General features: G+C 36.5%; 1 protein-coding gene across 1 annotated transcript in view; it reads right to left on the bottom strand.

Moving 5' to 3' along the window:
• The window catches only part of PPM1E (protein phosphatase, Mg2+/Mn2+ dependent 1E), a 524,596-nt gene extending 507,504 nt beyond the window's left edge, over window positions 1-17,092 (bottom strand). The window contains exon 1 of the mRNA XM_053707383.1: window positions 16,844-17,092. Coding sequence (XP_053563358.1) covers window positions 16,844-17,025 — 182 coding nt within the window. The 5' untranslated portion in view covers window positions 17,026-17,092. The remainder of the gene's footprint in view (window positions 1-16,843) is intronic.
• Window positions 17,093-23,493: the final 6,401 nt, after the last annotated feature.

Genomic DNA, 23,493 nt, shown 5'->3' with positions numbered 1-23,493 from the left:
AGAATACCTAGATCGGCTCAGAAGCTGGTGGCTGCACATATATGCCTCTTGTCATGGGCTTTCAGCTAGCTCCCAGTAGTGCATTGCTACTCTAACAAAGGATACCAAGAAATTAAGCAAATTAGATAATAAAAAGTAGATTGGAAAGTTGTTTAAAATTTTATGATCTATCTGAATCATGAAAGAAACATTTTGGGTTTATTGTCCCGTTAATAAATTCACAGCTTTAAAAATCAAAAACAAAAAACATTTATTTTGTGTGTAGGCCTTTTGGAAAGCTGTACTTAATTGCTGTTTTGTTGTTTTTTAATATGACTATAATATATATATATAAAAACACCAAGTGGGTCAGATTAATCACTCTCTGGACGGGCTAGGTTCGCATGAAGGGAACCTGTCCTCTCGGGATCAAAAAGACAGCTCAACATTTGCTACCCCCTATGTCAGGCAGCCAATCGTGCTGGACAATCTGCCAGGTCAGATGAGTCAGATGTGTGTAGGCCTTTTGGAAAGTAGATTGGAAAGTTGTTTAAAATTGTATGATCTATCTGAATCATGAAAGAAACATTTTGGGTTTATTGTCCCGTTAATAAATTCACAGCTTTAAAAATCAAAAACAAAAAAAACTTTATTTTGTGTGTAGGCCTTTTGGAATGCTGTACTTAATTGCTGTTTTGTTGTTTTTTAATATGACTATAATATATATATAAAAAAAACACCAAGTGGGTCAGATTAATCACTCTCTGGACGGGCTAGGTTCGCATGAAGGGAACCTGTCCTCTCGGGATCAAAAAGACAGCTCAACATTTGCTACCCCCTATGTCAGGCAGCCAATCGTGCTGGACAATCTGCCAGGTCAGATGAGTCCAGGGTGAATTTAATCCACCAGTTCTGAGGTGGTGAAGATGTTAGGAAGCAGAAGTTTACACAAATTAATTTTATCACCCATTTTTCACCCCCTGTATCATGTGACAGATATCAGCCAATCACAGACTAGTATACGTATACCCTGTGAGCTTGTGCACATGCTCAGTATGATCTTGTTCCCCAGAAAGTGTAAATATAACAAGATTGTGCAAAATTTGATAATGAAAGTCAATTGGAAAGTATCTTAAAACTGCATGCTCTTTCTGAATCATAAAAAGGTTATTTTGACTTGAATGTCCCTTTAAACTGCAGTTGCAAGATTGCAGCTACTAGGTCCATTCACAGTTTCATAAATGTGCCCTGGCAATGTTAATTTACACACCCACCAGGTTTACTTATTCTGTCACATTTGTCTGGACCAATAGCAATTGGCTTTTATCAAAAACGTATTTTAATGAATACAGAAAGGGGGAAGGGGTATCTGAGAATTCACATAGAACCTGTAACAAAAGTCTGGCCAAGGTTTAGTAAATCTAGAATATAACCAACATAGTTATTAAAGGAGCATTCTAATGCAAAACATACATGCTCTAATTGCTTTACTGAATTACTGATCCTACCTAACCATGTTTCTAACCCCCACAAAGGGGTTAAACACATAGGTAAAGACTTGCTTTGAAGCCACAAGAATTGCAGGAAAACATTGGTGATTGTCAGATAAGTGTGACTGTCAGCCCTGACTAACAGGAAGTTTCCTAATTGGAAGCTGCAAGGCTTGGGGTTCCCAGGTGGGGCTTTATTTATGTGTTTAACCCTTGTGGGGGTTAAAACCAAATAGCTAGAATAAGTAATGCAAATTAGAACAGATCATTTTTGCATTAGAATATGCCTATAAAATAATACACACAAATAAAAATAAAAAGTATTAGGATGTACAATTTGCATTTCTTTTAATCAGTTCACTGTTGGCATAAAAAAGACTAATAGCCAGCATTGCTTTTATATATCTGATTGGATGACTGGTGCTGGATGTGACAGCCACTCTTTTTACATCAAGGATGCATAAATTAGAGCTACAAGATTGTGATGTGAAGGGAAAAGCTTACTCTTCACCATGCACATTAAAACCTTTTGTTTCCAATATTCCATCTTTGTGCTGGGAAGAGTCTTAGGAATACATAGCTAAGTTAAGTAAACCTTTTTTGATTTAAAAACATAGTAAAAAATGAATTGGCCATGTTTGATTGTAAAATAGATAGATAGATAGATAGATAGATAGATAGATAGATAGATAGATAGATAGATAGATAGAGTTTCATGTATACATTATTTCCCTAATCACTTCCAAAATCCAAATTTGATTAGAAGTAAATTTTAAACTTTTTATAAAATTGTATTCCCTACCTGAATTGTGGTAAGTGAAGGTTTGCTAGAAATCTTCTACAACAATATGTTTTTAAGAGTCACAACAACAACAAAAAAAAAGGTTAATATTTTTAATTTATGTTTTTATATGTTTAATTATTTAAACCGCTGAGTGACTTTTGTTGCTTTAACATCCGAGCACCAGTCCCTTGTGGACCTATGTCCTTGCAACAAAATGGTTGGCCACAATTATGTGAAATTCCACTTGATTTGCAGCTTCGTACCATCTAATGCCCCTGTGTCTATGAAATCAGCAGCTCTGAAGGTCACACATGAAAGGCTTTAGAATAGATCTTGCAGACTTTAAACCTTTTTCTAGCCAGTGTAATATCATCTTGCTATGAAGAAAATAATTACATTTACTTATCTTTAAATCAAAGTAAAATATTGTGTCGAATTTTATGTTCCAAATAGAACTGGGGGGGGGGGAACAGTAATAGTAGTAAAATTGTGTATACAGGGGAGTATGAAATAGTAGAAAAAGAATTAAGGAAAGAAAGAAAAAAAAAGGGAATAATAATAATGGCTAAAAGTGTGGACATAGGCTTACCTGTGCTTCAGACTTGAGAAAGGGAGGAATTCAACTTATAAATGTATAGTTAGTCCAATAAATAAGTATCATTGCTCAATGCAATACTTTTATTGGTAAATTACTTTTGCACAATCAAAACTAGATTTACGGTCAGCAAAGTCTGCTAGTTTACAAAACTACAACAATATTAATCATAAGCATGCATTGGATATAAACACATTTGTATTCTTGTATACAGCCAAGAAGCCTTTTATCAACCAAAACATAAATTGAAATGTTAGAGAACACAGTAAGCATTCTGCCTAAATTCAGGTACATATTTTGATAAGAAGGATATGGAGTGGGATTAAATCTGACAGACATTTGAAATAGATGGGGGTGACACACAAATAAGGCAAATGTAAAATATATGATTTGGTATAACTCACTGTAAATCTTTCTAGTCTAAACAATCCTGTTTAACCCATGAAGAGGTGTAAGAGATAAATCAAATCGGGCAAAGAACTGAAGGCTACTTTGGGCCTTGACAAATGATTCAGCCATTGTCAGATTTAGGAAGGCTCTGGGAGTTTACAACTTAAAAAAGCAATCCTCAAAGGCATAAAGGACAACACGCATGAACACATCATGTATTCTAGGGACACGCATGAATGCACTGAAAGAGCCTCAGTACACGCAAGGAATGCACAAGGCTAACATCAGAACACGCATGAACTCACAGCTGTAGTCTAAGAATATTCTGATATGCATAACAAGCCTAACATCATCAAGACTGAATTAATATCAATTAACTACAGCTTCTCTCATAAATTCTTACAGAAACCCAAATGTGTTTTACATTTCTGTACAATGCAATAATTGCATAATTAATAAAGGCCCTCAAATGGGACTTGACCAGTTGCCTTCTAACATTAAATAAATAGATATATAATTTGTTAAATTTAATGCATCATTTCTAGGTTGCTAAGTACAATGCAAATTTGTATTTTTTCCAAGGGAAGAAAAAATCATTATAGTAATAGGATGGGAAATGCATTGCTTCTGTGCCCATTTAATGCAACATGCAGGCAAGCTTGCAACTATCACCACTCACTAAATGAAGTATATAAGTCCATAAAAATGTGCATGCAATGTGCCTGTTCTGAGATATAATAGTAAAGAAACAGTAAGAATAGGATATCTACAGTTTGTCAAATGTACGTATAGGGTCATCTTTAACACAGGGCAAAAGGGGCAGCTGCCCAGGGCCCGGTCTTTGTTGTTATTTTACAAATCGTCATCTGTCAATCATTTTGACAATATGGCGGGCGGGAGAGCTGCGCTTATCGTTGCAGCGGTAAATAGGTACAAAATCTTCAATATATATATATATATATATAAATTTAAAACTTTTCATGAAATAAACCCTTCTTAATTTTTAAATGTCTATGCAATGCCGTGGGGCAATATTCGTAACTTGACCTTCACTTTAAAACTAGCGAGATGTGCACACAGCAAATTATTGTCCGACAGAGGAAAACATCAACCAGCCAAAAAAAAAATAATCTAACATGGAGGGGGAGGGGGGGTTATGGGGGTATTTGCTGTAAGAAGAAAGGAATTATATGATTAAAATATTTTTGTAGACAGTTAAAAAAAATTGAATCAATAAACATTTTTGTACACAGCTGGAAGGATAGATAAGGGAAACGAAGTTAAAACTTGGTGGTGCACATTACTTTATAGAAACACTGTCACCTAGATTTAGAGTTTTGCATTAGAAGGGGTGCGTTAGCTACGCATGTTTTTTTCCCCCCCGCACCTTTTAAACAACGCTGGTATTTAGAGTTCTCTGAAGGGCTGCGTTAGGCTCCAAAAAGGGAGCGTACAGCATAATTTACCGCCACTTCAACTCTAAATACCAGCGTTGCTTACGGACGCGGCCAGCTTAAAAAACGTGCTCGTGCACGATATCCCCATAGGAAACAATGGGGCAGTTTGAGCTGAAAAAAAACCTAACACCTGCAAAAAAGCAGCGTTCAGCTCCTAACGCAGCCCCATTGTTTCCTATGGGGAAACACTTCCTAAGTTTGCACCTAACACTCTAAAATGTACCCCGAGTCTAAACACCCCTAATCTTACACTTATTAACCCCTAATATGCCGACCCCGCTATCGCTGACCCCTGCATATTATTATTAACCCCTAATCTGTCGCTCCGGACACCGCCGCAACCTACATTATAGCTATGTACCCCTAATCTGCTGCCCCTAACATCGCCGACCCCTATATTATATTTATTAACCCCTAATCTGCCCCCCCAACGTCACCACTACCTAACTACACTTATTAACCCCTAATCTGCCGACCGGACCTCGCCGCCACTATAATAAATGCATTAACCCCTAAACCGCCTCACTTCCGCCTCAAAAACCCTATAATAAATAGTATTAACCCCTAATCTGCCGACCGGACCTCGCCGCTACTCTAATAAATGTATTAACCCCTAAAGCCAAGTCTAACCCTAACACTAACACTCCCCTAAGTTAAATTTAATTTAAATCTAACGAAATAAAATAAATCTTATTAAATAAATGAATCCTATTTAAAGCTAAATACTTACCTGTAAAATAAACCCTAATATAGCTACAATATAACGAATAATTATATTGTAGCTATTTTAGCATTTATATTTATTTTACAGGCAACTTTGTATTTATTTTAACTAGGTACAATAGCTATTAAATAGTTAATAACTATTTAATAGCTACCTAGTTAAAATAAGTACAAAATTACCTGTAAAATAAATCCTAATCTAAGTTACAATTAAACCTAACACTACACTATCAATAAATTAATTAACTAAACTATCTACAATTATCTACAATTAAATCAACTAAACTAAATTACAAAAAATAAAAAAAGGATTACAAGAATTTTAAACTAATTACACCTACTCTAAGCCCCCTAGAAAAATAACAAAGCCCCCCAAAATAAAAAAATGCCCTACCCTATTCTAAAATAAAAAGTTAACAGCTCTTTTACCTTACCAGCCTTTAAAAGGGCCTTTTGCGGGGCATGCCCCAAAGAAAACAGCTCTTTTTCATTAAAAAAAACATACAATAACCCCCCAACATTACAACCCACCACCCACATACCCCTAATCTAACTTAAACACCCCTTTAAAAACCTAACACTAAGCCCCTGAAGATCTCCCTACCTTATCTTCACCACGCCGGGTATCACCGATCCATCCAGAAGAGGGTCCGAAGTCTTCATCCTATCCGGCAAGAAGAGGTCCAGAAGAGGGTCCGAAGTCTTCATCCTATCCGGCAGGAAGAGGACATCCGGACCGGTAGACATGTTCATCCAGGCGGCGTCTTATATCTTCATCCATCCGGTGTGGAGCGGGACCATCTTGAAGCAGCCGACGCGGATCCATCCTCTTCTTCTGGCGACTCCTGATGAATGAAGGTTCCTTTAAGTGACGTCATCCAAGATGGTGTCCCTCAAATTCCGATTGGCTGATAGGATTCTATCAGCCAATCGGAATTAAGGTAGGAAAAATCTGATTGGCTGATTGAATCAGCCAATCAGATTCAAGTTCAATCCGATTGGCTGATCCAATCAGCCAATCAGATTGAGCTTGCATTCTATTGGCTGTTCCGATCAGGGTTAGCTTAGGGGTATGTGGGTGGTGGGTTGTAATGTTGGGGGGGGGTATTGTATTTTTTTTTAAATGCAAAAGAGCTGTTTTCTTTGGGGCATGCCCCGCAAAAGGCCCTTTTAAGGGCTGGTAAGGTAATAGAGCTGTTAACTTTTTATTTTAGAATAGGGTAGGGCATTTTTTTATTTTGGGGGGCTTTGTTATTTTTCTAGGGGGCTTAGAGTAGGTGTAATTAGTTTAAAATTCTTGTAATCTTTTTTTATTTTTTGTAATTTAGTGTTTGTTTATTTTTGTAATTTAGTTTAGTTGATTTAATTGTAGATAATTGTAGATAGTTTAGTTAATTAATTTATTGATAGTGTAGTGTTAGGTTTAATTGTAACTTAGATTAGGATTTATTTTACAGGTAATTTTGTACTTATTTTAACTAGGTAGCTATTAAATAGTTATTAACTATTTAATAGCTATTGTACCGAGTTAAAATAAATACAAAGTTGCCTGTAAAATAAATATAAATCCTAAAATAGCTACAATATAATTATTCGTTATATTGTAGCTATATTAGGGTTTATTTTACAGGTAAGTATTTAGCTTTAAATAGGATTCATTTATTTAATAAGATTTATTTTATTTCGTTAGATTTAAATTATATTTAACTTAGGGGGGTGTTAGTGTTAGGGTTAGACTTAGCTTTAGGGGTTATTACATTTATTAGAGTAGCGGCGAGGTCTGGTCGGCAGATTAGGGGTTAATAAGTGTAGTTAGGTAGCGGCGACGTTGGGGGGGGCAGATTAGGGGTTAATAAATATTATGTAGGTGTCGGCGATCTTAGGGGCAGCGGATTAGGGGTACATAGGGATAATGTAGGTTGCGGCGGTGTGCGGTCGGCAGATTAGGGGTTAAAAAATTTATTAGAGTGGCAGCGATGTGGGGGGTCCTCAGATTAGGGGTACATAGGTAGTTTATGGGTGTTAGTGTACTTTAGAGCACAGTAGTTAAGAGCTTTATGAACCGGCGTTAGCTCATAAAGCTCTTAACTCCTGACTTTTTTCTGCGGCTGGAGTCTTGTCGTTAGAGTTCTAACGCTCACTTCAGCCAAGACTCTAAATACCAGTGTTAGAAAGATCCCATTGAAAAGATAGGATACGCAATTGACGTAAGGGGATCTGCGGTATGGAAAAGTCGCGGCTGGAAAGTGAGCATTAGACCCTTTCCTGACTGACTCTAAATACCAGCGGGCGGCCAAAACCAGCGTTAGGACCCCTTAACACTGGTTTGGACGGCTAACGCAGAACTCTAAATCTAGGCGTGTGGAATTTAGATAAACCAACATTTTTTTTGAGTAAAAGTTACAGGAAAATGGATAAAAATAAAAAGTATATTGCAAACTTTTTTTAACTACACATAATAAAACATTTTATATTACAATCTCATACTATTTAAAATCACTTTTGTAATAAACTTTCATTATTTATATGGTCCCCTTTTCCTGCAACATTGTTGTTTTTTCTAATTTCCACTGAATTTATATAAGGTAATGGGTGTCATGTTTTAAAGGGCCATAATACCCAATTGTTTAAGCACTTGAAAGTGATGCAGCATAGCTGTAAAAAGCTGACTAGAAAATATCACCTGAACATCTTTATGTAAAAAAGAAAGATATTTTAGCTCAAAAGTTTCTTAGTAGCCACATCCCATTGTAAAGGACTTCTAAGCAACAAATCAGCATGTCTGTCCTGGGACAGCTGAAGTATTGAGCCTTGTGCACTCTCATGTTATTTCCCTATTCAGTGTAAGGAAGTTTACAACGAAATCTCCTGAAAGTTAAGTCAAATCTCATGAGATCACAGTAAAAGAGTTCATTACCTCAGCACTGCTGATGCTGATTGACTGTAGTTCATTTTTTTTTTTTTTTAACCTACAACTGAGCAACAGCTGAGTATAACTTTTTACACAGAACTTACTCTGCTGAGCTGAGGAGATTGTGAGGTAAAATATCTTCCTTTTTTACATAGAGATGCTCAGGTGATATTTTCCTGTCAGCTTTTTACAGTTATACTGCATCAGTTTTAAGTGATTTAGCATATGAGTATTATGTCACTTTAACTCTGTTTTCAGCTGAATCCAATTAGGGATAGATATAAAACAGGCAATACAAGAGACTGCTGAAACAATTCCGTAGGGAACATAGGATTATTCAAAAGGGTTTCCACACAGCCTTGTTTGCACAAACAGAGATACATATTTCAAACATGGCGGTTTGGGCTAACGAATGCGGAAGAAGGAGGGCGAAAGACACATTCTGTGCAAACTCATATCTCAGTGTGTTGCACTTTCACAAGATTAAATCCTGCTATAAAAAGAGCAGAATGCGGCTTTCGGCCACCTTGTTTTGCATTGGTTAGCACCCAAAGTGCACATATCTAGTGCCCATTAATTTATAGAAACTTAAAGGGACAGTCTACACCAGAATTTTTATTGTTTTAAAAGATAGATAATCCCTTTATTACCCATTCCCCAGTTTTGCATAACCAACACAGTTATAATAATATACTTTTAACCTCTATGATTATCTTGTATCTAAGCCTCTGCAAACTGCCCCTTTATTTCAGTTCTTTTGACAGACTTGCAGTTTAGCCAATCACTGCCTGCTCCCAGATAACTTCATGTGCACGAGCACAGTGTTATCTATATGAAATACGTGAACTAACACCCTCTAGTGGTCAAAAACTGTTCAAATGCATTCTGAAAAGAGGTGGCCTTCAAGGTCTAAGAAATTAGCATATGAACCTCCTAGATTAAGCTTTCAACTAAGAATACCAAGAGAACAAAGCAAAATTGGTGATAAAAGTAAATTGGAAAATTGTTTAAAATTACATGCTCTATCTGAATCATGAAAGGTTATTTTGGCCTAGACTGTCCCTTTAAGTACTTTTAAAAACTAAACCTTTAGACTTGTATTTATTTTCAATATGTAAATGACTAATAAAAAGTATAATCATGTTATACTTTTATTTTTTTAATGATTAGTAATTCACAAGAGAATCCAATGTACCGTGGAAGTAAATTTCTTCACCTTACAGTTTGAACAAAAAATAACATGTAGCCTGACTGAACAGTCATAAGATTAATGGTGTAGACCACAAAATACCACATGTGAAGGTCACAATTTACATTCACAGAGAGAAACACTTTCATGTGTGCATAACTTGATTTATTTTGCTAAATCAATCTACTTATGACTTGATAGTCTACAAGCTTTGGCCAACTGGTTCCCAATCTATTTAGCTATGAGCACAATGTAGACTTCCAAATGCTAATACATTTTTTAGGTTCTGCTAATTAATAAAACATATAAAATGACAAAATATTAACTCAAGGGATGCTGCTCTGTCATTTCATTAGCCCACGTGTCACTATTTCCTGATGCTCCTTTGTATCCTATACCACAATCCATTCCAGTGCCCTATGGCATCGCTCTTCCTTTCCACTTTTATGGAATGTTTCTGTTCTTTAGCTCTAATCCTTATATTTCCTCATTGTTTCCTCATCTATCCTTCCCATTATCTCTTTATCAGTTTTATTAACCCCTTCCTCTCATTTGTCCCGTGCCTCTTTCCCTACACCACAACCACCTGCTACTGTACAATTCCTTATTTTTCCCCCTCTTCATTTCCCCTCTCTTTCTGACACCATACACATTCAGCTAAGTGAGAGTTAAAGGGACACTGAACCCAAATTTTTTTTTCTTTCGTGATTCAGATAGAGCATGCGATTTTAAGCAACTTTCTAATTTACTCCTATTATCATTTTTTCTTCATTCTCTTGCTATCTTTATTTGAAAAAGAAGGCATATAAGCTTTTTTTTTTTGGTTCAGAACTCTTGGCAGCGCTTTTCTTTGGTGGATGAATTTATCCACAAATCAGCAAGGACAACCCAGGTTGTTCACCAAAAATGGGCCGGCATTTAAACTTACATTCTTGCATTTCAAATAAAGAGAATGAAGAAAATGTAATAATAGGAGTAAATTAGAAAGTTGCTTAAAATGTCATGCTCTATCTGAATCACGACAGAAAATTTTTGGGTTCAGTGCCCCTTTAATAGCCCTGGGCTAGTTGTTGCAGTGCACAAATAACTTGCTGATAATTACTGGTTACAGTGAGGGGGTAAGGGAAACCACTTGGTAACCCTAAACATCAAGGTTGTGAATTCCTGACTTTGTTTTTGGAATACTCCTTTTAGTTGTTTGTTTATTGTATGACAAAAATAAAATGTCCGAACATTGTTTTGCAACAGTGTGTACAGTGCTTTGCTTGGCTGTGTAAACTGGGGAAATGCACTAGGTCTTATATAATAGAACCAGAACACATTTAACAATCACTACCATAATTAAGATGAGCATACAACATTAAAAATACCGGATTCCTCCAGGGATTTTACAATATTGATAGATCTTTGCTTTTTAATCAATTAATGTCCTTGAAGTATAAAAGACAAAAATCGAATCTATACTTAAAGCATCCGGTTTAAAATAAAGCCAAGCAAAAGAACAGATACAGTGGAAATGTATATCATATACAAGTATTTCAGTTTAAAATAGCATTTTATATAAATATGTGGGGGAAAACATTTTACAGTTTATTTTACTTTTGTATTTTAGAATTGCAAGATGCATAGCATGTAGCATGCTTAGATTTATAGGATTATTGCCACAGTATTAAAGGAATAGAAGGATCAAAAAACTTAAATATGCACGGGTGCATTTCAATTTGAAATGGAAGCATTTTTCCAATATACTTCCTCTAGCAAAAAAGCTATGACTGTTTTTCAGTGGCATATGCACATATACTGTGCAGGCTCGTGCACTAGTATTCAAAGACCACACCTTCTCAGAGATATAGCAGTGGTTTAAATGACAAAGATTACACTTTCAGAATCAAGACCTGCTCTCTTAACAGGCATGGTGTTTGAATACTGGTGCGCCCGCCCTCACAGGATATGTTCATATGCCACTGAAAAATAATAACTTTTACTAGAAACATTTATTGCTAATGGAAGTATATTGCAAAAATGCTTATGTTTCAAACTGAAATACACATTTTCCATTTTGACATTTCTGTACCTTTAATTTAAACTTCTGGCTGCCTGAGAGGGTGAAATGAATTGTGTTGTTGTCTCTTCCACTCATAAAGGTAAAACAGCCGAATACCCAGACACTGTGACCTTGTACTTCAACAACAACATAAATGTCACCACAAGCCAATACAATTGATATCGTTCTAACATGTATCTGGCCTCAACTTTGATTCAGTTCAACAGTCTGAAGCAGAAAGACATTAAATAGTCAATTCGTAAACAGACAAAGTGAGAGGGACACTGGAGAAATGCCATCTGTTCTTCCACTTACCATAAAATAATAAAATATACAATCATGCTAATTCCCCTACTATAGAAATAAAACAAAGACATATCAACCTCATACAAAACAGGCAAGCTATATGTTTTCCATCAACTGAAAAAAACCTGCAACTTTTTGATTACATGAAATGCTTTCACATTAAATGGGTCAGAGAAAGCAAACATTTACTAGGAACCTGCAAGTTGTGACCCAATAATATATATATATATATATATTACATTAAAGGAATAAGAAAGTAAAAATTAACCATTTCACTACTGGGACTTCCAGACAAAAACTTGCCCAAAATACCAGAGCATTTTTATCATTTTTGCTATCACTACATTTATACAGCGATAGAGACTTGTTGTTGTTTTTTTTGTTTGTTTGTTTTTTTAATTTACCTATAAAATCTATATATATATTTTTAAGTAGACAACCCAAGGAATTGATCTAGGCCTATTTTGGTATATTTCATGCCACCATTTCACTACCAAATGCTATCAAATAAAAAAAAAAATATGTGGTACTTTTTTCACAAACTGGGTTTCTCACAGAAATCATTTACATACTGCTTGTGCAATCATGGCACAAATGTTTGTAAACGTTTCTCTAGGATCCCGTTTGTTCAGAAATAGCAAACATATATGGCTTTGCCATTGTATTTTGTTAATTAGAAGGCTGCAAATTGCAGATGCGCACCACACTTCTTTTATTCCTGGTAGTAAAGGGGTTAATTAGGTAGCTTAAAAGGTTAATTTTAGCTTTAGTGTAGAGATTAGCCCACCCCCTGATCCCAAACTGCTCTTCTTCCCTCCCCCACTGGTAACCCCCATCTTAGGGGGTACTGACAAAATAAGGCTTTTCTTTTTTTAAATAACTTTCTTTTTAATATATTTTTCCAGTGTAGGATCCCCCTTATTCCCCAACCTCCCTGACCCCCCCCCCCAATAGCTCTCTAAACCTCACCCCTCTGACTCTTAGGTGCCGTCTTAGATAATGGCAGCTGTATGCCAATATCTATAAAACTTTTTTTTTTTTTTTTATTAAATAAAAAAAAAAAATTACATTTTTTATTAATTTTGTTGCAGGTAGTGTAGCCGCCTCCCACCCGCGATCTTTAGTTAGATCACCCAGATCCCATTGTAGCGTAACTGCCCCATACCTCCATGTCCCATTACTACAATTTTTTCCGCAGAATGGGGCCCCTCCCACTTCCTCCCGCCTCCCCTGCTGGGCCGCCCACCCACCACCCGACTTCTGCCCACACCTCTTGACGGCTCCAGCGGAAGATTGTTACAGACGGTGACACACACAGTGTCACCGTCTGTAACGATCAGGCATCTGCCCTCATATGGAGGCGGAGCACTGATCATGCTCCGGCTCCATATGCGGGAGATGCCTGTAGCTTCAGGAGCTTACAGCCGAGAGTTCTGGAGCTTCCTGAAGCGACAACGTATAAATAAGTGATGCGGTACGATAGCCAAAGTCTATTTTTAAATGTGCTTTGTTATTTTGGTATTCCTTTTTGAAAAAGTATATGCACATATTCTACACTAGTGGGAGCTAGTTGCTGATTGGTGCCTGCACACAGTCTCGTGATTGGCTAACTAGATGTGTTTAGCTAGCTGCCACTAGTGCAATGATGTTTCTTCAGCAAAGGATAACAAGATAATGAAGCAAATTTGATAATAGAAGTAAATTGGAAAGTTGTTTAGAATTGTATGTTCTATCCAAATCATGAAAGAAAATGTGGGGGTTTTCTATCTCTTTAATAACAGTTACATAGTTTATATTTAAATTACCAGGAAATGCATGTTTATGCACAACTCAACCTGAAGTATGCATTGCTCATTGCAAAACCCATTGCTTTACTGGTAAACAGAGACGTCTCCAAAAGCATAGGAACAAAACTGATCTTAGAGAAGGGAAAGAGGGCATATGATAAGAACTTCCAAGTACTGTATATGAGACTTAGTAAACCTGAGGCTTATTTGGAGGAACAAATCTCAATTTGAGTTTGCCACTGTCATTGTGCTAACAACATCCAATTTGTTTGGTTCAGTAGAAAACGATAAATAAGACTGCAAATTAGGGAGAAATGTGGGGCAATGTTACGATTGTAAACGCCTGTCATGTGCTCTTTCAGTTTTTAGGACTGGACAAAAACACAATTCTCAGGAATAAATTACAGGAAAATAAAATGATGAAAGTATATTACAAAGTTGTTTTATTATGCATAATTAAGCATTTTATATAACAATCTTAAAGTGTTTACTGTCCCTTTAAGGCACATTATAGCTTGTATGGCAAAAAAATGGAAGCTCTTAAAATTGCTTTTGGGGATATAAATGCAAATTGACACAGAAATAAATGCAATGTTTTTCTTGAAGGAAAGGGTAAGATGGTTTCTGAACAGTTGGTACTTGTGCAGTTGCAGAGAATTGTGTTTATTTTATTTTTACTATGCAGTAGAGTAACACCTTCCATTCTCTCCATATCATCAGATAAGAGGTTGGGTTGGAATTTTGCATATTTTCACAGTCTGTTTTGCATAAGTGTGACAGCACTTTCCTTTTATCAACATGAAACAGTAAGCTATTGTGCTTATTTATATGCAGCAAACAAGAGATTGGTAAAATAAAACATAGTGAACATGTTTGCGTTTCTTGCTTTCTTTCAAACTGGCACAATCTTTTTATGTTTAAAAATAGCAAACAACTCTCTGTCTTGCCCGAAGAGTGCTGAAATAAATCTACTATTCACTTCAGATTTTTAGTAATTGTGTCTTTAACTGCTAAACATATGTTTTATTTTTATAAATACTCTATATGTAAATTAGCAATCCTCAAATTAACAAGAATTCCTTAAACATTCTATTTTTTTTAAATCCCCCATTTCTGTCATCTTTGCTAGTACACATTTACTGCTTGAAGAAAGGTATTATTGCTGCTACAGTATAATATCCAGGTAGAGAATTATTCCCCCCCTAGTTCAGACAAACACAATACCCTTTGGAGAAGTGAAGTGCCAATTAAATAATCTGAAAGAACAGTGCTCTGGCCCTTGGGCCTTAGGTTGGACAAGCCTGATTTATACCAATAATTGATAAAACAGAGATAAAGCAAAAACATTTAAAATGATCTTCACAATATTGTCTACAGCCAGCTGTAAATATATGTTTTTTTTTTATCCAACTTACTTAGCTTTCATATTACAAATGAGTAAATTACTCAAAGCAAGATCATTCCCAACTTTTTTATTGCATATACACATATAATACAGAGTATAAAACAAATAAAATAAAGTGGAGTATTAAACGCAAATGACTGAAAACAACTTAATAGGGGATAAAAGAGAAATGTAGTGAAATAAATACAAGTACCTAACATTAAAATGAGAGAAAGCACCAGAGGATACATGTCTTACTATGGTTGATGAATGTAGTCTAAAAAAAGACCCCAAATACAAAATCCGGTTCTTATCTGCCCTATATGATATTAAAACAATAGATAGCAAAATTAAACACAGTGAAATTACACTAAATATACCTCTTGGCTAGCATTTAAAAATACCCCAGGTACAATAGATTATCAGTAAAACGTGCAGATTTGTCATTGTAGAATTATTATATATACAAAACAAATATGATAATTAGGGATTGGGAAATGCTTGCTGTCAAGTCTTTAAAAAAAAAACACAGCAAATCACTGACACACTATTCCTTAGTGAAAAGATTAAAGGCTAAACTGTTCTCTGCAAGCATTACACAGGTAATAGACACCATGAAGGTATTAACAAGTCAGCTATTGTCAACATTTAGATAATTATTTTAGCATTCTAATGAAGTCTTTGAGGAATGATTTACTAGTCAGTTTAGCGATGCTTTAGGTCATATAAAAATGACTCTGTGCTACTGCTGGACAAACTCTAGAACAGGATTTACAGAGATGTGAAGCAAGTATGCAAAAAATGCATATATCCTATAATCTTATTAGTTCTCAGGTTAATTGCTTGTGACTATACCTACATTTTTATTGCCCATATCTATAGAATAATCTTTATATTTACATAAAATATTGTTCCATCAAATCTGGAATGATCTGAGTCATCTGTGCTATGTACAATATATTTGTGGTGTACATTTACTAATGGTTTTGCAATTGTTAAGCTATTCCAGCCTATAAACGGATCTTCTTCACCTGAGTGAACAGGTGCACACACACCCAATAAGAAACAGCAAAACCTTGCTTCATTACAAAGCTGAATCTAACACTGGCTCCTCAGAACGTGTGATAAACTATTGGAATTAAACATGCATTTCTATATGAAAGAAAACATTAAAGGTCATATGGTACAATGTGTATATATACACGGTTTAGAAAAGGGATCTTTTTATGTTCACTCCCATTATATCAGCTATATGTTTGCAGTTGACTAGCTAATATAATGTGGATATGCTGAAACATAGGCAAAAGGTATCAATGTGTACAGCACATTCTGTTACAGACATATACATACAGTGAGGGTGTGTGTAGGTAAATAAAAATATGAGTATATATAGTGTTTGATCAAAGTAACAGGTAGTGCTATTTTACACACAAAACTAGGCATATAACTGCATACATATTTATGCTTATACAATGGCATGCTGGATCAGTCAGCCCTTTTCCTTGCATCAGGTTTAGCCTAATGGGAAATAGTTTCCCAGTGTGAGGAAGCCCGAGTGACGGACACCTTGGTCCCTATTGCAATGCAAATGACAGCTCCCTTGTCACTGCCCTGCAAGCGCTGGATAACCGCCGCCAGCTCCCCCTAATGCATGCAAAGTCTCCGGACGCTTTATTATCTATTTATAGCATTTAATGCCATCCCAGGGCAGCTTACCCTAAATCCCAGCAAGCACACAGCACACACACACTACAATACCCCGTGTGCACACAGCTAGGGCTATTAGATTATTGAACGACTTAACTATTTGCAGAGTTGCTGTAGACACAGGTCCAGGCTTTCCCCTTCTACCTCCTCCGGGGTGATGTGATCAGACATTGGGCGCAGCGGGATAGGGTCCTCCTCCCCGAAGGGTCCTCTGAACTCCCCTAGGAAAAGCTCCAAGAACCTGCGGCAAGATTTTTCCTCGCTGGTTAAGCCAGACATCGCTTCTCATTCCTGGGCACAGATACTGGGAAAGCGAAGCACTGGAGACGGCAGCAGCAGCACTAGCTCCGGGAACGTGTAGCAGCTGGAGAGCTCCCGTGGGCGGGGTCTATGTAGGAGGCGTGGCTTAGATGCCCATGTCAATGCACTCAGTGTACGCCTTCAACTCTCTTTGTTTCCCTCTTTGCCCCATAGATGTGCATTGTGCCACTGTTCCCTTCATTGCTTTGCTGACAGCTTCTCGAGCCACAGTATTTTCTTAAGGTGGATTGATAAGATCCACTGTGTAATGAAGAAATGTTGAATGTTCAGCTTACTCTTTAAAAGGGACACAACACTGAAGTTTTCTATATACAATAGTTGATCATGCATGGCGAAAAAAACTATGCAACTCACTTGGTGTATTTATTTTGTCCGTTTTTCACAAAAACAATCGTGTATTTTCCCCTGTCAACAGACAGAAGTGTTGTAGCGGATCATGCAGGTCCCAGAAACGTGATCCTACAACATCATTCCTATACCATCGTTGTTTGATCGCTGCAGGAGCTCACGTATATATTTCCTTATTTGGCCACAATAGAGTAGATAATATAAATATAGTAAGGAAACTTGCCAGTGTTTAAATTGTTGTTCATGAACTGTTCTAATACAGCAAAACAATGCAAGTTGTTCACTATTCAATAGTGGTTATAAAACATGTACCTTGCATGCACTTACTTTGCAATGCCATGGATAACTGTCATATGATTATGAGTGAATTAGAGTTCACACTATATAGACCAGTGGTTCCCAAACTTTTTCTATTAACCGCTTCAAGATTTTTCCAATGCACCTGAAGTCAAACCATAGTTCTATATTACATACCTGACAGTTGCAGTGCGCTGCTGGTGGCGGCTTGGTGCGATTAGTATTAAACACAAATGATCACACTTTTACACTTAAATTAATAAAATCATAAGGAACCAGCAATAATCTTTTATTTGAAACGATTCAAAAACAAACATCACAATTTATTGATAGGAATAATTAGTGAGATGGAAGAGCCTGTTCATTACACATGTTTTGAAATCTCGGAATCATACTGGATAAGCCACCCTCATTTCCTGTTCTGCGTTGATTTTCGCACAGTATTTGCTTTTTATCACAGCCACTGCCGAAAACCCAGCTTCGCTGTGATAGGTGATCTTCAAAAACAGATTTTATATTGCGAGTGAAATTAACTTCATTGGAGACCACAAACTTCTGCAACAAGGGGAAACAATCCTTTTCACCGTCTTCATTCATTTTTATTCTCCATAGTTGTAACTTTGTTCTGAAAGATGACATTTTCTTGGCCAATTTCAAAATGTGCATGTTGCCTCCCTGCAGGGACAGATTCAATGCATTTAACTTTTCAAAAATATCACACCATAGTTGCCAACATTTCAAAAAAAATTTCCAGGGACACTTTGCAGCAGAGCAAGCAAGCGGGTTACTGGAGTATTGACGACCTATTGATCAACTGCTCCGCCCACTCAGTTCTGCAATCAAAACACACCCAGTAATAGTATAATTTAGACTTATCCATAGTTTATTATACAGATTACAGTACCAAGCTCTTACACCTACCCAGTCTCTGGAACACATTCTGGGCATATGGTTAGTTTTTATAACACAGCATCAAAATTAGGCAGACAAATAATATGTGAACCCATTCAATAATAATAACAACACGATTGCATTAGGAATTAATTATATTTAAATAATACACTATATCTAATTATCATCTATCTGTATATATATATATATGTGTGTATATATATGTGTGTGTGTGTGTGTATATATATATATATATGTGTGTGTATGTATATATATATATATATATATATATATATATATATATATATATATATATATATATATATATATATATATATATATATGTGTGTGTGTGTGTGTGTATGTATATATATATATATATATATGTGTATATATATATGTGTATATATATATATATATATATGTATATATATATATATATATATATATATATATATATATATATATATATATATATACATATATACATATATACATACCATACACACACACAGGTGTCCCTCAGTTTACGGTTCAATTTGCACTGTTTCAGAATAACAACCTTTTTTTTCAGTCATGTGACTGCTATTGAAAAGCATTGAGAAGCAGTGCATTGATTAAAATAGCCAGTAGGTGGAGCTGTCCGCTTGTGTTGCAGCAAAGATATGCAAGCCAAGCAAGCTAAAATGAATCAGTATAACTAGACCTGAGCTATCGAGCAGCTTTCATAGGAACAAGATCTTCCTGTATATAAATCAGTCCAGATTGGAATGCATAGAAATAATTGTTTGCAGAAAAATGCAAGTAAAGTGTGTGTTGTGTGATTATTTTATTAGGTTTATAATGCTGTTTAGCATTTAAAGCCTTCATTTCAAAGCTTTAAAAATAATGTATTAGGTGTTACTTATGCCAATTTTGACAAGGGCCTGGAACCTAACTCCCTCACTTCCCATTAACCTACATTATAAACTGGGTTTCAATTTACAACGGTTTCAATTTACAACCATTCCTTCTGGAACCTAACCCCGGCATAAACTGAGGGCTACCTATATATATATGCAAACAACAAATGTTGTGCAAAAGAGATTTTCAGGGACATTTCCAGGGACAAAAAAAAATCCAGGGACATACAACAAAATCCAGGGACTGTCCCTGGAAATCAGGGACTGTTGGCAACTAAGTCACACAAGTATGCTAGTTTCACTAAAAAATCTATTTCCACAAATTGTTTGGCATACTGGTGTTTTTCTTCCTCAAAAAAATGTAGATTTCTTGCCGTAATTGAAACGTATAGGACAATATATTGCCACGAGAGAACCACCGTGAGTGGCAATAGTACAACAAAGACATGTATTCAGCTCCCATATCCTCACTCAATTTTTTGTAAATCCTTGCTTTCACTGGCCTAGTTTTTATCACGTTCACCACACATTCTAAAACCAAATTCAATTGAGGACTCAAATACTTTGATGCGAGTGCTTCTCTATGAATGAAGCAATGGGTCCACAGTGCATCCAGAGCTTTGTTTCTGATAAGCACCTGCAATCCTCCATATCGGCCGGACATTGAACGACCACCATCAGCACAGACACCAATGCACTTTGTCCATTCCAAATTATTTTCAACCATCAATGTTTCCAGGATCCAAACAAGTCTTGAGCCTTTGTACTTGCATTGATACTTTAAAAAAAGAGAAGGTCCTCCATAATGTCATTGCCATCTACAAACCATACATAGCAAATCAAATGTGCATCCTTGTTATTGTCCGTGACCTCATCCAGCTGCAAGCAAAATTCCTTTCCTTTCAGTTTTTTTAATTAAAGGGCCAATAAACCCACAAAATAATGTTATATAATTCTGCACATAGTGCAAAATTATATAACATCAGCTTAGCGCAAACTTTGTACCTTAAAAGATTTCAGTGAAAAAATGTTACGAAATTTACTTTCACAGTACGCCGCTCCTAGCTCTACTGAGCGGGTCTGTTTGTTTTCCCTAAGCCATCGGGCACGCTGTCTATTCACAGCCGGCCCGATCGCTTCATTAAACTCAATGTAACTCGCTCCTGCTACCAGACCAGAGCGGGAGCGACTTACATTGAGTTTAATGGTGTGATCGGGCTGGCTATGAATAAACACTGTGCCCGATGTGCTTAGGGGAAACAAACAGACCCGCTCAGTAGAGCCAGGAGCGGCGTACTGTGAAAGTAAATGTGAAAGTAAATTTCGTAACATTTCTTCACTGAAATCTTTTAAGGTACAAAGTTTGCACTAAGCTGATGTTATATAATTCTGCACTATGTTTGTGGTGCATCCTCTTCATTTTCAGTCCTAGTGTGCTTATTAAAAAAAAACGTGTTTTTTTTGGAAGATAAATATTAAACTATGTACTCGCAATCCAGTCATATATTCACGTGATAACAGTAACTATAACTTATTTACAAACCTCTTACGTCATACGCATCTACACATGTCGCATCTGGGTGTGTTAATTCGGGTCTATTATTGAAACGATACGGCCTTGTCATCAGTGGCGCATCATTTATGAGAAATTAAAAACAATGGGTGAATGGATATATTGTGCGGCGCCCCTGTAGGTCAGTCACGGCGCCCCAGGGGGCCACGGCACACAGTTTGGGAACCACTGATATAGACAATTAGTTTTTGCTATATCTGTTGTGAACGGCTCATACAGTTTGAGAGACATCTCTTATATTCTGGGTAAATTTTATATAGGGGAAAGCTTTTCACTTATTATAATATTTTATAAAACATTTTTGTGAGAGATTTTTTTTTGGAATTAAATATGACAAGAGTGCCGAATTACCCATTTGTTGAAAACAAAATATTATTTCCTTGTAGTTTACTGTAATGCCATCTAAATATGTTTTATTTAAGAGTCTGAACCGTTAAAACATGTAATAAAATATTGCTTACATTGTTAAAAGTCTCTCCTTCTTTGAACCACTGTTATTTCTATTTGCTCACAGGCTTTATTCAACCCTTTTGCATCCAGTGCCATCACCATTATATGTGTAATAACTTCCAAACTATCACCTAGATTTAGAGTTTTGCGTTAGAAGGGGTGCGTTAGCTACGCATGTTTTTTTTCCCCCGCACCTTTTAAATAACGCTAGTACTTAGAGTTCTCTGAAGGGCTGCGTTAGGCTCCAAAAAGGGTGCGTAGAGCATAATTTACCGCCACTTCAACTCTCAATACCAGCGTTGCTTACGGTAGCGGCCAGCTTGAAAAACTTGCTTGTGCACGATTCCCCCATAGGAAACAACGGGGCAGTTTGAGCTGAAAAAAAGCCTAACACCTGCAAAAAAGCAGCGTTCAGCTCCTAACGCAGCCCCATTGTTTCCTATGAGGAAACAGTTTCTAAGTCTGCACCTAACACCCTAACATGTACCCCGAGTCTAAACACCCCTAAGCTTACACTTATTAACCCCTAATCTGCTGCCCCCACTATCGCTGACCCCTGCATTTTATTATTAACCCCTAATCTGCCGTTCCGGACACCGCCGCAACCTACATTATCCCTATGAACCCCTAATCTGCTGCCCCCAATGTCGCCGACACCTACATTATATTTATTAACCCCTAATCTGCCCCCCCAATGTCGCTACTACCTTACCTACACTTATTAACCCCTAATCTGCCGACCGGACCTTGCCGCCACTACAATAAATGTATTAACCCCTAAACCGCCTCACTACCGCCTTGCAAACCCTATAATAAATTTTATTAACCCCTAATCTGCCCTCCCTAACATCGCCGCCACCTAACTTCAATATTAACCCCTAATCTGCCAACTGGACCTCGCCGCTACTATAATAAATGTATTAACCCCTAAAGCTAAGTCTAACCCTAAACCTAACACCCCCCTAAATTAAATATAATTTTAATCTAACGAAATAAATTATTTCTTATTAAATAAATTAATCCTATTTAAAGCTAAATACTTACCTGTAAAATAAACCCTAATATAGCTACAATATAACTAATAATTATATTGTAGCTATTTTAGCATTTATATTTATTTTACAGGCAACTTTGTATTTATTTTAACTAGGTACAATAGCTATTAAATAGTTATTTACTATTTAATAGCTACCTAGTTAAAAGAATTACAAAATTACCTGTAAAATAAATCCTAACCTAAGTTACAATTAAACCTAACACTACACTATCAATAAATTAATTAACTAAACTACCTACAATTACCTACAATTAAATCAACTAAACTAAATTACAAAAACAAACAAACACTAAATTACATAAAGAAACACTAAATTACAAAAAATAAAAAAGATTACAAGAATTTTAAACTAATTACACCTACTCTAAGCCCACTAAAAAAATAACAAAGCCCCCAAAATAAAAAAATGCCCTACCCTATTCTAAAATAAAAAGTTAACAGCTCTATTACCTTACCAGCCCTTAAAAGGGCTTTTTGCGTGACATGCCCCAAAGAAATCAGCTCTTTTGCCAGTTAAAAAAAAGCATACAATACCCCCCCCCCAACATTACAACCCACCACCCACATACCCCTAATCTAACCCACCCAAACCCCCCTTAAAAAAACACTAAGCCCCTGAAGATCTCCCTACCTTGTATTCACCCAGCCGGGTATCACCGATCCGTCCAGAAGAGGGTCCGAAGTCTTCATCCTATCCGGCAAGATGAGGTCCTCCAGAGGGTCCGAAGTCTTCATCTTATCCGGCAAGAAGAGGTCCTCCAGAGGGTCCAAAGTCTTTATCCAGGCGGCATCTTCTATCTTCTTCCATCCGGACCGGAGCGGGTCCATCTTGAAGCAGCCGACGCGGATCCATCCTTCCTCACCGACGGACTAACGACGAATGAAGCTTCCTTTAAATTACGTCATCC

Source organism: Bombina bombina, chromosome 3 (assembly GCF_027579735.1).
Source record: "Bombina bombina isolate aBomBom1 chromosome 3, aBomBom1.pri, whole genome shotgun sequence".
Lineage (NCBI taxonomy): Eukaryota > Metazoa > Chordata > Amphibia > Anura > Bombinatoridae > Bombina > Bombina bombina.
The sequence above is the reverse complement of the archived record's forward strand: the minus strand, read 5'-3'. Positions and strand labels throughout refer to the sequence as shown.